Source organism: Sparus aurata, chromosome 4 (assembly GCF_900880675.1).
Source record: "Sparus aurata chromosome 4, fSpaAur1.1, whole genome shotgun sequence".
Classification (NCBI taxonomy): domain Eukaryota; kingdom Metazoa; phylum Chordata; class Actinopteri; order Spariformes; family Sparidae; genus Sparus; species Sparus aurata.
Window position 1 is genome coordinate 14,894,024 of NC_044190.1, and position 14,591 is coordinate 14,908,614.

A 14,591-nucleotide genomic window follows, 5' to 3' on the forward strand; every position below is an offset into this window, starting at 1 on the left:
GGGCGAACCTTTCATGCATTATTTCTTTCATTTTGACAGCATCCCCCACAAAATGCAGAATTTCAAAGAATAGCAATGGAAGAAGTACTGCATCTGTCTCCATAAAGCCAGTTATCATCCAGTAAAAACAAGATGAAATGGTCAAACTGAGAACATTTAACAAGTTCTGGTTAATTGTAAATTTCTTAATGTTGTGGTGTGGGGCACCAGTTTATGTTTTATACTTGTCCCTATACAAATAAACATTAATGATATTAATACAATAAGTTTCTCTTCATGTATATTTAATTGACAATCTGAACATTTTTAATATCTAACACTAATTAAATTGACTAAAAAAAGCTTTATGAGTAACTTTTAGCGAAGTCGACTTTGTAGTACGGTTTCTCACATTTGCTGAATAATGCAAATGTTATTACCCATCCGAATTCAGCTGTTTCTTTCAAACACCTACTATCTCCTCTTTGCATGGCAGAGATGAATATTCTTCCGATTTATATAGACAAGGAAACAATCAGAAAAGTAAACAGCAAGTGGTGAGAGCAGGGCAATGAAATGCCCGATTTCTCCTCCAGCACACTGCTCTGAGCATCTAAGACATCATCTCCCATTACTCTGATGAAAATTGCATGCTATTGGACCACAAGACTTGGCTCCCTCCCTGAGACTGTTAAATATGAAGCAACTTCCACTCCAATCTTGCTGATCTCTGCATCCTCGCAATAATGAATCTTTCACCAGCATTGTGTATATATCTGTGTGCCTACACATGAGTGTGTGAGAGGCAAGGTCTGGAAGAGTCTTATCTGTAGCATCTACCAGAGCTTAAGGCCCATTTGTTAACTCTAACTGTGAGCGTGAAGCTGGAAGTGGTGTCAGTGAGTGCTTGAACAAGCACCTCTGCACTTACTGTCTTTGGATTGCCGATACACAAAGCGGATTTTAGTCTTTAGTGTGCTCAGGAAACTATAATGTATGTTTATCATCCAGTTAGGGAATAAAGCTTTGGATAATTTTTGGTCTTTCAAAATTGGTGGTAGTACCATCACACCCTCCTGTGTGCAAAATAATTAGGTAATTTTGATAATCAACGATAATCAGCATATGATTAGCCATGCATTTTCCGAAAACATTATCATATCTAGGTCGATGCGTTCAGTTTTAGTTACTTTGACCAATATTTCAGGTTCAAACCTACACAACAGAAACATAGGATAGAGGATGTAATAATAACACTGCTGAGCACTTTGATGTTAATGGGCATAATGAGGCACACCTCATGGTCGTCAAAGAGCCACGTTCCTGACCTTTGCCTCTTTGTCGGAGGCTTGTTTCCTAATTCTCAGCTATGGGCTGGTTTGCTCTTTTATGCACAGTGAGTGGTATTGTGGGTTGTTTTTGTTTTGTTTTTTTGAACCACTTAATTTGAAATAAATTTGGCAGTGATTTAAATGAGATTTGGCCCACCTCAAGACACACAGGCAGAGTGGACAGAAGGAGCACCTCAGTAAGCTTTACAGTGAAGACGCACTCAGATTTATCAGACAACCCGTCAAAGTGAACAGCGGCTACGGGAGATAATGGAGGAAGCAACTGCTCACAAGTGGAGTTCGGCTATTTGTATGCTAATGAAGTGGGAAGTAAAAACTTCATTAGCATAGACAAATCCACCCACGCCTTCCTTGAGTTTCCTTTACTTGTCTTGTCTGTTGTGATATGCTTATTTGGCCCATGTGCACGCATTTATGGAGTTCACCATAATGGAAGAAAGATAACGGGGAAATATAAAGTTATGATAATGGAATAATCTTGTTTTGCTTCAAAAAGTGGCAAGCGTTTAAATGTGGACAGGAAGTGTCAATTACAGTTTGTTGTTTTGTACCAGGCCACAGCAGAGGGACAGTGGTAGTGGTGGTGGTACTGAAGCAAATAAAGAAAACAAAAAAAGAGAATTCTCCTTAAGTGGCATGTCAAATCTTTTAGAAAGAGACGCAGAGTAAATTGCGACTGCTTCGAGGACAGAAAAGCCTCTTAAAGACAGAATTGCTCACCAGGATCATGGCAGATAAGCCACTGTGGTGCTGTGGCCGACTTGATGATTTCAAAGTGACTGCAGGGACTGCTTTTCAGAAATCAGAACTAACCTAATCGCTGATTGAGGTTGACATGACTGCTTGGTAGAGGGAAAAATGACCGTAGGTACCCATGAAGTATATTTTCAAGAAACAAAAGTGATGTCTATATTCTCCTGCATTTCAGCTCTATTTCTTCAGGCGTATGGAGGCACATAGAAATGTTGTTCTGAATCAGTCAGTATTGGTTGTTTTTGAAGAACAAGAAGGTTTTGACTGGGTAAACACTTGACATTTGTCTTAAAATGTCAAAGTGATCCCCTAATAAAACAAGAACCAATATCTACACTGATGGCATAATCCTATTTTTTACAATGAATCCTCTTGGCAGCCACCTTTTTCTTTTTTTACTCTTAAAAGGGATTAAATCCTGAGCCCTTAGTTGAGTTGGCTGTGACCTTGACTTTGATAGGCTCCAAACAAAGACTGTGTCACATTGAGTTAATAATTTCATAGAGAACTAATTTTAAGTCCAATATACCAAAACACCCATAATGCCCTCTAGTAATTGGGCTTAACTTCCAAAGCTACCACACCATAGCATATAAAGACTGACATAAATTACTTAGACTGCTGCTTGATTTTGACGTGTTATTATTCCGAACAACCTCTGAAATTGTGTTTTCCCAATGTTATATTTCATAATAATTATTTCCTGGAATATTTCTCTCTGCAGAGTGATATTCGGGGCATCAGATTGACAAATAGCCACTTGAAAAGGAGGCAATAATCGGCTAACACTAAAATTCTTATCCCAGACAGTGCATTATGTGCACTCTGAAGTGCAGTGAGGTGAATATCTTGGCACCAAGCTATACTCCATGATGTCACCAAGCTGGGAGTTACAATGTGAAATGAATTTCAATTTGAATGTGTTTACACAGCGTGGAGCGGGGAGGAAAAAACAGCAGCTTGCTTTTATCTTATCTGGAAAGTCAGAGAGAAAATTATACTCTGCCATTACAGAGGCAAATCCCAAATCCCAATTGCTCTGCATTTTCACTTTACAAAACAAACTTATCTTATTTCCATCCTGAGACACTGTAACCGTCGTGTTTTAACTGCGGTCACTCAATCAGATTGGAGTGATATCATGAAGAAACCTCTGTGCTGCCAGCTTTTTTCTCATTGCTGACACCTCGACATGACCAAGCAGATTAAGCCACAGGTGTAATTAATAAGATTAATAAGGGCTGCACTCAATTTAGCTTTTCCTGTTGCAGGGCACTGTTATTTTGCATGCTAGCTCTTTGACATGGTCCACTGATGTACTTAAATGGAAAAGAGCCAGTGTTAATTGTATAAATCACACTTGTGCTCTCCCTGTTATGGCAAGTCAAAATGTCTGCTGTGATAAAGGCCCATTGGTCATGCTTCAGGTCACATCAAATGACTGTAGAAATGCATTTTGCACTCAGCCTGCATCCACGATTACCACATTGATGTGTATTTATGACACAAAATGTGTTGCTTTGAATATCTTGATTTCAACTGCAGTAAATGTTCACTGCTAGCATTGTTACCAGGCATGTCAGTTAGGCCAAGTCCCAAGTCATTTTTTTCAAGTCAAAGGCTGTTTCATGTCAAGTCCCAAATTTAGTCACTTGTTCATACTTCAGTCTTTCCTGCAGTATCTGTTCTTTAAAAAGAGAAAATACAAGGTATTAGTATCGGTCTAATAATGTTATTAGTGACCAATGTGTCCAACCTGTTCAAAAAGTGTAACAATGACTGTAATTAGTTTGAGAGTTAGTGAAATAACTATAATAAAACAAAAACATAAAACTTAATGAAAGCTCCTCTTAATTTCCTCTCAATCAAACCATATTCCCCACATCACCTTTGAAGAGTTAAACACTGAAAGCCAGATTACAAAACACTAAACTGAAAACACAAAATTAACACGTTTCATGTATTTCACAAGTCTTTCACTTCCCAGCCTTAGTCGAGTCTCTAGTCAGTTATTTCATATCGTGTGAAGTTGCAAGTCATCAAAACAGTGACTCAAGACCATCTCTGTTTAGTAGTGTTGTCACGATACTTGAATTTCGAACTTTGGTACAGTACCTAGTAAAATGTTATTTGCCATTCACCATTTTTAATACAATGGGGAAAAATTGACACAACATTGAATTTTAGATATTTTTTAAAAGATAAATCTAGCAAGCAGAACAGCATTTACGTGAATTTACTTCTGGACATACCCATGCATGTTCACATTGACTGAAGCTTCTGTCTGAGGGCCAACAACAGGACTGTGGCAATAATCAGCAGCAGTCAACAACAGCCATCTTTTTCAATGCTAAAGTGACATTTAAATGGAAGCTGTCAACAAATTCATGAATGTCTTGAAGGAGCAGAGAGGACACGTTTGTCCTTCAGCAGCTTTGCTAAATTTGTTGTGTTAGCACCTTTATGTTTGCACTAATCTGTACAATTGCTTGCATATGGGCATGCTTATCCTTTGCCTTTAAAAGTATTTACTTACTTTAATGTCTTTGTCGACCAAAACCAGTTACGCGAGCTCTTCATTTGCCACCTTTCACGAGGTAACACCATCACAAAACCGAGCAAGACACAACAGTGTGTAATTGAGAGGAGACAGCTCGATGTGAGCAAGACTGTGTGTGCGAGTCAATCCATGACCTGGAATCATTTTATAATTTGAGAGTCGATGGTTATTGAATAACCAGTGCTGTTAATGAAGCCGTAATTGTAGCAGTGAAGTAAAGCTTAGTTTGAGACTTTAGAACAGTAAGTGTAGTCCAGAGAGCAAGTTGACAGTTAAGGATGAAATTGCCACTAATTGCACTAATGTTTAAAGCGTTTTGTTTTGGTGACTTCACGTTTGTTGTGTATTTTTTGCTTATATTCACCCACACACGAAGAATGAGAAACAATTATGCACCTTAAATAATTGGTTTCCACAAATGCAGGTAAAATGTCTAAAATAGGCTTTGTTGTTGTGAACAATTGCAAATGTTCTTTCTTTTTTCTAAATCAAAAATAATGATTTGATAACGATAAGGAAACCTTTATCAATTCATTCACTAAAGCCAATCATTTTCTTGGAAATATGTGTGAGATAACAAAAACAGAAAATAGCTTAATTTATTGGACTTTGATGAATAAATGTGCTCTCAGTGATTTTCAAGACTTCTGTTTTAGATGAAGAGAAGTTGATGTGAGACAACAGATGTGATTTCAAGTGTCAAAGCATTTTCAGAGTACTTACAAGGCCTATTTACTTCATGATGAACAATATAAACATAGCAAAATCAATACTGCACAGTATAAATCTTTGTGACATCTTCGCAGAGCACGTGTTGACGTCTTACAGTGAGACGACCTGTCAGTTCAAGGACACCGGGGAATCATTTAAAGTAGATATATGGTAGACTGAGCGCATCAGTCGACCGATTCATTAAATACAAAAAGGTTGGATTTTTACAACAACCCCAGCCTTCCCTTAGATAAACATTACATCAGATGGAGCCGAGTGGAATACTGAATTACCTTGGCATGTGGCTGCTGAAAGGTGACTCTAGAGCTGTTGATGAGTGATGAGTATCTGAACAAGTGGGTAGGAGAGGCGGGAAATCTGTGACTGCTGCTGGGCTGGTTGTGCAGGACAGCTGAGAAGCAGATGTGAACTGTGTCCTTCAGCGCCTTCATCTGAGACTCCTGTCCCCAAACAAAATTACACACAAGAGACGGTTTCTGAGTCCCCCGTGGCTCCTTCCATCCATCCACACGAGAAATGTACTTAAGCGCTGAAGCCAAAGGAGGCCTTGTAAGTGTCTTTAGAGCAGCTAGGAAGCGTCGTTAAGCAAGACATGATGTGGAACTCACCAGGGGTAATAAAAAAGGAGAAATGCTCAAAAGATCATTTGCTTTCAATCAATAATAATAATGGACGGTATTGTGGTTTATTAATTTTACGACAGCCCCTCATGTGAATCCTCCTGAGCTGAGCACCGGAATTACTTGTTTTCCTAATCAGCACTTTTCCCCCGTGCATTTTTAACTCATCTGTCCTGCCTCCAGTGACAGTGTGTCAATAACCACATATAAACATAAGATCATAAATTAAAGCTGCTGCATGTGCACAACATGCTGAGGCTGAACATTATGAACATATTCTGACTAATGAGGATATTGCCATGAAAATGTGCTTTTTGGGAGGTATACTTAATCTGCATCCTCTAAACTACACCATACAGACAAATATTACGACACGTAACTTACTCTACTGAAAAAATGTAGATGCTTTTTCTCGATTCAGTAGAGCTGCAATGATTAATTAATTGATTCGCTGACTACAATTAGGTTAATCAACTATTTTGATTATGGGTTTATTGGTTTGGGTAATTTTCTAATCAGAGTTTTTGTTAAATACATCTTTCATTACTTTCTTCTTCTTTACTTCAGCATTTCTAATAGTTAGATGATAAAATCAAAACAATATCCCATTCATTTCTCCATAGATTTTAAACGCAAATCTCTGAATCCACTGACTTCAATACTCAGTGTAAACAATATTATTTTTGTAATGCACCAAGTTAGAGGGTTCCTTGTAAACTTAACACCATTAGTTCTCTCAGAAATTATTTCACATCCATTCAAAACTAGCATTGTAACTGAATGTCCTCTAACTGAATTCATATTGAGTTGAATCAAACTGAATTAGGACCTTTTTGGGGGCATTTTCTGACAATCTATGGGCCAAACGAATCAATTAACTGAGAAAATAATCAACAGATTAATGGACATTGAATCGTTAATTGCAGCGCTAGTACGCAGTGTTTGACACTGAGGGTTAAATGGCCAGATGAGAGACTACAGAAGAATGTTCAAAAGATTATTTGATGAAGACTAAAAAAACAAAAGACAAGAGCAGCACAATTTCATACTGATTCAGTTGGTTTATATTTGTAGGACCCTTTTAGCCACATTTCTATTTTCAAATGCTGCTCTTGGGAGCTTATTACATTGAGGAAAACTTTTTTAAACAGTTCTGGAAATATAATGGGCAAATAAAAATGTCTCCATTTATATTATTACCAGATTAATATTGTAGATATTAGCTTTTTTAGTTTGAATTTCTATTCCAAAACTACATAGTGCACCTTTTAAAGCAATACAACCCACAAATAAAGAAATGTAGCCAAAGTAACACAATTACAGCAGGAACATCAAATACAAATCATTGATCATTGGTTATGTTTGCTCACCTTATCCAGTGCAGTCTTCTCCAGTTCTTCCTTAGCTATAGTTAACTTGTGCTCCAAGTCCATTAGCTGCTGCCCCTTAAGAAAGACATGACTTTGAATCAGCTGAACTCTCTTTGTTCTGTGCAAACAAAGCATGTTCTTCATCCCCACCTCGTTGCCCCAGCGCTATCAATAACGCAAATCAATAGCACAAAGAGTTGAGACCCCTCTTTATTATTTTTCCGATCACTTTTGTCCTGACTTCTTAAAACCTGTATAATGACACCTCACACACACACACACACACATGCACACACACACACACACACACACACACACACACACACACACACACATTGATTGAGCACTAAACTCCATGTACATTAAACCCTTTTAGTAGTCAATGAATCCCTTCAGACTTTAAACAGAAGAGTGCTGGGAACTCATAAACCTTTGTAATCATAGCCCCATTATATTGGTACATTCTTAGTTTGATTTTAAACTAAAATGCTCTAGTGAATAATACCTCCATTGAACACGGACAAGAATCCAGAGGGTACAGGGAATAAGATAAGCGCAAGTCCATTCAAAGCCACATTTAAAAAGATCACATCTGTTCGTTAGAGAGAAGAAAGGTTTAATCTTGACAGTTTTAAGAGGAAACATCCTGAAAACACCAGACCCCTTGATGAGCATCATTGCTGGAGTGTAATCCCCTGAGCTGAACAACGCCCACACAAAGGCTTCTTTTCTGTAAATGAGCCAATCCAACTCCATATGAGCATCAACAGAGGTCCCTCCCCTGTTATTGCTAAATTCATCAGTAAAAAGAAGAAGAACTTGTATTGGGATAATTTGCATTCAGTTTGTGGAAAACTGACCTTGGTGACAAACTGTTATTGTGTGTCTTTTACTAGCCTCTCAAAATGATAAACTGCAAGGGCTCACACTCTGAAACACTCAAGGTCAGCTAGACCGACAAACAGCATCCACGACCTCTAGAACTTCAGAGATGGGTGATGAGGCTGATTGATGCTTTTTGGTCAGTTTTATAGACTTATGTGATACTTCAGTCAGTTTTGTGATGCAGTTGGGATATTGGCATGTTTACTGATTTCATCTCCTTTTCATCTCGATTTCTGCCAGTAAGGTGGTGATTTTAAGAGATAAACATGTCTGCCACTTACACCACTCAACGGGCAGCTGAAAGGATGTTTAAGTTCTCCCTGACAGATGAGTCATAGAGTGACAGTCAGGACAGACGAGGCAGTATTCACCAGCAAAGAAGCCAACAAATCTGATCTGATCTGATGGAAGGTCTTCCTTCATTTACAGGAAGTCTCGGACAAGTCATTTGTATCTGGGTTGTCCACAAGTGTAAAGCTGCACGACACTGGCAAGAACTGACGATATTTAGTTTTTTTGTATATTGAGAGGTCAACTGATTAATTTGTTGAGCCGATTAATTGGCATCGATAGGACCTTTTACAAACTGTTTTTATCGGCTGAACTTGGCTTGAGTATGTCACCATTTTGCATTGAGGATACACTGAGTCAATCAAGTCAAACAACCTTTTACCTCTCTGTCCCTCTTAAGCTAAAGTAAACAAACTGACACGGACAGGAGAATGCTTTGCATTAATGTTAGATGTGCAGCAGCCATACACGTGCAATAATTAATGTCACATTTTTACATGTAGACTAAGATATTAACATAACATCAGAGATATTTTTTGCATAACCTAGTCTACTGCATGAAATTCCTTCCAAGCTGCACTCTGACGACAAGGTTAGAAAATATGGGCGAAACTTCTTGGAACAGCTGATTCTACTGGAGGCGGACAAGTCCCAAGTAATTTTGCATAGCCATATATAGACCAAAATGATTTAAAGAAAGAACATTGCACATATCGGCTGATGAATGGTCTATCCCAAGCATAGACACATTAGTATGATGTCACTGTTTTGCAATTGTCTGAAAAACATGCTAGCCTTGATAAAAAGTATTGATTAGCTTGGATGCATAAGATTCCAATGGACCGGACAATTTGGAGCCAGTTCTGGATTACCATCATGGTAATGCCAAATAAAATGTATTCACTGATGCATATTTGAACTATTTTTAAGTAGGCTACTGAGAAAAATCTGTCCAATTTCAAAAAAGACAGAAGATTTAATTGTTTTTACTAGCAGTGGATGGTGTGTTATGATGTAGCCAAAAGTACAAGAATGTTGCACTTAAAGCTGCCTGAAATGTTTATGTGTTGGATCCAGAATAAATATTGAAAGACAGCACCAAATAGTGGGGTTAATAAAGGGTTGTCCTGAATAATCTTGAGTCTAGGCTGGATTGCCTCATGAGCACACAGAAGAAAATGCAGCCTGCTCTTAGCTTGTCTCTGGATCTGAAGACTGTGTGTGTTTGTAAGTGCACGCATGCGGCTGTGTAGCATTACAGTGGAGAGCCTTTACATCCATTACGCAGAGCATCATCAGCGTGTAGTCCCCTGAGGACTGCGGGCATATGGCCACTGACCCAGAAATGCTGACTTTCAGGGTTAGTGCCTCCAAGTCCTAAGCTGTGTATTTGTGTGCGGAGTCCATTATGGAGGTGTGGGGGTCAGTGGGGTACTAGCCACTCTGCAAGATGAGGCATGCAACTACATCAAGCTGTCATTTTTTCCTTTCTGTTGTTTCTTTTTCTTTTAAGCTGGTGGAGAAACAGCTCTAGGGGTACATTTAAAAGTGGACTGATGGAGAAAGGAAGATGTGAAGGCTTGAATACGCCTGCCAAAAAATATCGTCTCATAGGGGAACGCAGGGAAGGCACCGCCAGTTCCTCCTAAGGCTTTAATGTTACGGCAGAGCAAGCGAAGGGGAACCTGTCTTTGTGCGGTGCTTACAGTCAAGTTCTGGGACCGCATGGTTTGGATTCACAAAGTTGGGTCTCTTTTCAGGTTGTCCTTCAATTCTAAGGGACTATTAATGGAAAATACTCCAGTGAAGAAAACGCTGACAATGCTGGCTTCTTATTTTGGTGCTGTAGGTGCAGTATGTCCACATTTTGTGAATCTGCATCATTGCATTTTGTCGTAACGGTGCCCTTTGTCTGTTTTTATGGTTTCACAAATCTTGTTCAATCTTTCTTTCTTTCATTTCCAAGGCAGACTGAATGGTTCCCAAGATAGGATAATTAGGTTTTGAGGCTTCTTGATTTTGTTCTGTCTCCAGTCTTGTCAGGTCGTTGTGTTTGCGTCTACTGTGGCATCATGCTGCAAAATGCAGTTTGATATGGTACAACAGCCGTCATAACCAATTCAGCTGCCTCCCGGTCAAGGTGCCTTGATTGACATCCACCCTGTGAGGCTGATGACATTTCTGTATCTTAAGTGACTCGTCTCTACTTCCTACTCCCTCATCCCCTGCTGGGCTTCTGATCGCAGCATGTGTGGAATACATATGAGTTTTCAGGAATAGCCAGAGGGCTCCTGGGGGTCAGACAGACATGATGCATTTCCCTCTGACCTTTCTACCAGTGAAGAAAAAGCAGACTGTGTAGAATCTCCAAAACATGACTGTTTTTACAAGACAAAGCATGCAATCAAATTAGCCCTATCCTTCTGCAACTGCAAATAACAAAAGACCATAATGTTTTAAAGGTCCTCATGAAATGTTTGGTGACATTGAGCAACAAGGGTTTGTTGTGTGAGTGACTGATGCAATTTAGAGACAACGATTTACGAGGAGTGACACCAAGCAAACAAGTCAATGCATCCATCATTCACAGTCTAGAAATAGAACAAGGAACAGGACATCCAGGGACAATATATTCAGGCATCGGACTAGAAACATAAAATTCGGTCTGTGCGGAGTTGGTCCATTTTTATTCATTTATGTCTGTTGCAGCTTTTGCAATGATGGGTCTGATGGATCAAAACATACATTTAAGAAATAGCATCGTGAAGCTTCGTGGCAGAAATATCGACTAGCATTTTAACACCGCAAACAAGGCCTGAAAGGTCAGTCCATGTACCAGTAAATGCCAATAAATATTACGTAAGCTCCCGGATCTAAGAACATTTAGTCTCTGCAATGCAAGGGGTGGAGGAGAAGGCAGAACGCTTTCCTGTCTTACCACTGTTTATAGCATGCTTGCAGAGGAGGTATATAAGGAGGGGACAAATTTCGGATGCCCTATATGGTACCCACTGAATTGTAGCAATACATGGTGTCATCAGTAATTTGTGTCTCAAAGATTCCCTAGTATGATCTAATGAATAATTCTGTATCAAATTCACCCACCGCTGTCTGCATCACTTATCCACATACCTCCCATGATTGAAAAAGATGGGACAGATCTTGCAGAGGGGAAAACAGAGGACATGACTTAGGATAGAGCTGTCCGTGGACTGAGTTGACTAAGCCGCGGACTGGGACGGGCTTTGTAATTGCAGACTGAAGTAATTGGAGTACCTCCTGTGATGGGATCAGTCTTTCAAGGTGGTCTAGAGTACATGTTTACCTCTGGTCTGGAGCTACTACAAAGCCACCCCCCCCCCCTTCAGTTTGAACTTACCTTAAAAATTAAATCCTTTTTCCCGTACCGCAGTTCTTTCAGTTGAGCCTGGATTTTTTTGGACTGCAAGAGAAAGATAAGGAAATAAGTGTTAGCTTATTCAAATAGCGAAATTGGTTTTAGATCACGTAGCAGGATTCTGCCAGCTGCAGCAGAAGACTCCTTTGTGAGTGTTCCCTGGGCAAAGCTCTGGCTTAAAGGAAGGCTGTACTGAGAGGAAGAAAATATCAAATCTCCCCTTCACTGAACTGCATAGTCCACACAATGATGCAGTCATGCACTGGCTTCTTGCCCACTGTCTAAACCTGAATTCTCCCTCCCACTACACACATTACCACCACCATCACCACACACATGCAGGTTCCTTGGTAATGGCGGGCCCTCGCCTGTCATCCGTTAGCAGCGCACACACAAACAGAGCAGATCTTTACTGCCGCCCCCGAACAGACACAGTGACCAGCTCTGCCTGACATTCACTCTGTTGCTCCACATCAGTGGGCACATGGAACACAGAGGCTCTCTCCCAGATAGCCTGGTACACTGCCATCCTCAAAGCTGCTCATCATGTGAGCATGAACACTGAAAGCCTCCACAAGAAACTCAGCAGCAGTTCAGAAGGTGTCTACAGTAAGGCCAGAAGATGTTTTAATAGAGGTTTAATATGGTGAACACAATGCAACATCCAAGAGGGTAACTGTGGGTAACTGTTTACAAGTATGCAAATAAAATTTCCTTGATTCATGTTGAACCCCAGCAAACATCAAGCTTAAACAGAGTAGATCGATAAGGGAGTGCATCATACAGTATTTCAGTTTGCCAAGTCATATGAAGTATTAAAATGATATAATGTTATTTCTTAATGTCTATCTACTTTTTACAAATTACAAAAAGTAATGAATGAAAGACTGGGAAAGTCTTGAAAATGAAAGTTGCATCCTAAAGCAAGGATAGGGCGAGGTTCACCACGCAAGTTACTGTATCCTGTTTTTAGTTATGTTCTAGACAGCGTCAAACTTTTTAGGAATCGGCGCTCTATATCTGTCTCTATGTCTATCTATATATGTCTGTATCTATATCTGTATATCCTTCTTTCCACCCATCTATATCTTTTTCTATCCATCTAAAGTATATCCCTTTCTTTTTATCTGCAAACCTCTCTTGCTCTCCTACCTGTGTCTGTGTCTGTCTCCACACCTCCTTGACACGGAGAGACAAAATGTGACACGAGGTCTAATCTTTTACCAATGCACAGTGAACCCGATGCTGAGGGACAAATTCACTTCAGAGGGTTTTTTGTGCTTGACAAGCAACTGTGCTCATTTTTTTTATGAGAATCTTTATCTTGTTATTCCTCTTCTCAGGGTGCTTCCATGTCCCAAGACACCCATCTCTGTCATGTGTAACTGGATTCAAAAATTGCATCCTGGGGCTCCTCATAAAATATTGGAAGGTTAAATAAACACAGCGCTAACTTTGAAACTCACAGAGGGCGAGCCAAATCTTTGAAATTAGGTTGTTAAGTCAGTTTCTCTGTGGCTCAGGCTGTAAACATTAAATGTTTACAAATTAATTTTTATTTCTATCAGTTAAGTGGAGCTATTGAGATACTTGCTGTGGACAAAATGAATCATATAAAGAGGCTACAGAGACACACGCTGTGGAGTGGCAACTTAAAAATGCAAATACCTGAATGTCTAAATGTGCCGACTCTCAGGATTGCTAAAGCGTTGGTCTATTATTTACTCAGAATAAATCATGTGAGCTGTCTCAGCAGCCCGGGAGAATCACAGCAGCATCTCTGCCTTCTCTTTCCTAATGGCTTAAATCCTGCAAGACTAGGACCTGCATTTCAAATATATTGAAACAGGGGTTTATAAGCGTGGTGTGCCTTAACAGCTCCTCCCTAACCCTGTCCAAATATGCAAGTAATGCATGGTTGTGAGGGATCTTTCTGTTGAGAACGATGAGAAAGCAGGTCTTCGACAGACATATTCTGCTATTATGATTCTGTTTTTCAATTAAGAGTTCAGACAATTAGAGTATGCTGTCAGATTCTGGAGGGGTATGTAGGGCCCTATGATTTCCGCGATCACGGAATTGCGGACGGAATCGCGGAATTGGCCGATTAAAACGGAATCTACTTTTTAACACGGAATATCGCGGAATTTGACATAATTTCACTGAAATGTTGTTCTCGTGTGGAAGAGGAACTTTTGTCTGGGGAAAACTGTACGGGGGGAACCAAATCTGGGTGGCACAACAAGTCGCGGCCGCCCCCCTCCCCACAGACTGAGCTCTCCCGTCAAAACATTGCAAGCATGGCGAAGTGGCTGCCCACAGCTCCGTCTTCGTCGGCGAAAAAGCTGAGAAACTTGACATTCACCCCTCAGTACAGAGCCAAGCAGTTCCCGAACGACTTGTATGTGTCAGGTGAACTGTTGTTTTGCAAAGAAGCAGACCTGAGAAATCATAATTAAAGATGTAATGCGTCAGAGTTAGCCACTGTCCGATTCATATTATTTGCATATAATACCAGAGTGACTGTTAACTGCTGCTAACAGTAGCTGCTGTTAGCTAGCTAGCCCCGTTAGCCACAGCCTTCTTAGCTGACTCTGCCTGGGCTGGGAGGCTTTTCTGGATCTGCCTGAGAGCTGACCATGTTTTTATTCA

At 40.0% G+C, this 14,591-nt stretch overlaps 1 protein-coding gene across 1 annotated transcript in view; it reads right to left on the reverse strand.

The window, feature by feature from the left end:
- luzp2 (leucine zipper protein 2) overlaps positions 1-14,591 on the reverse strand; it is a 172,664-nt gene that overhangs the window by 13,187 nt on the left and 144,886 nt on the right. Inside the window, exons 7-9 of the mRNA XM_030414425.1 lie at positions 11,922-11,984; positions 7,367-7,441; positions 5,649-5,816 (exon numbers count right to left, since the gene is read on the reverse strand). Of these exons, the coding sequence (XP_030270285.1) occupies positions 5,649-5,816; positions 7,367-7,441; positions 11,922-11,984 (306 nt within the window). The remainder of the gene's footprint in view (positions 1-5,648; positions 5,817-7,366; positions 7,442-11,921; positions 11,985-14,591) is intronic.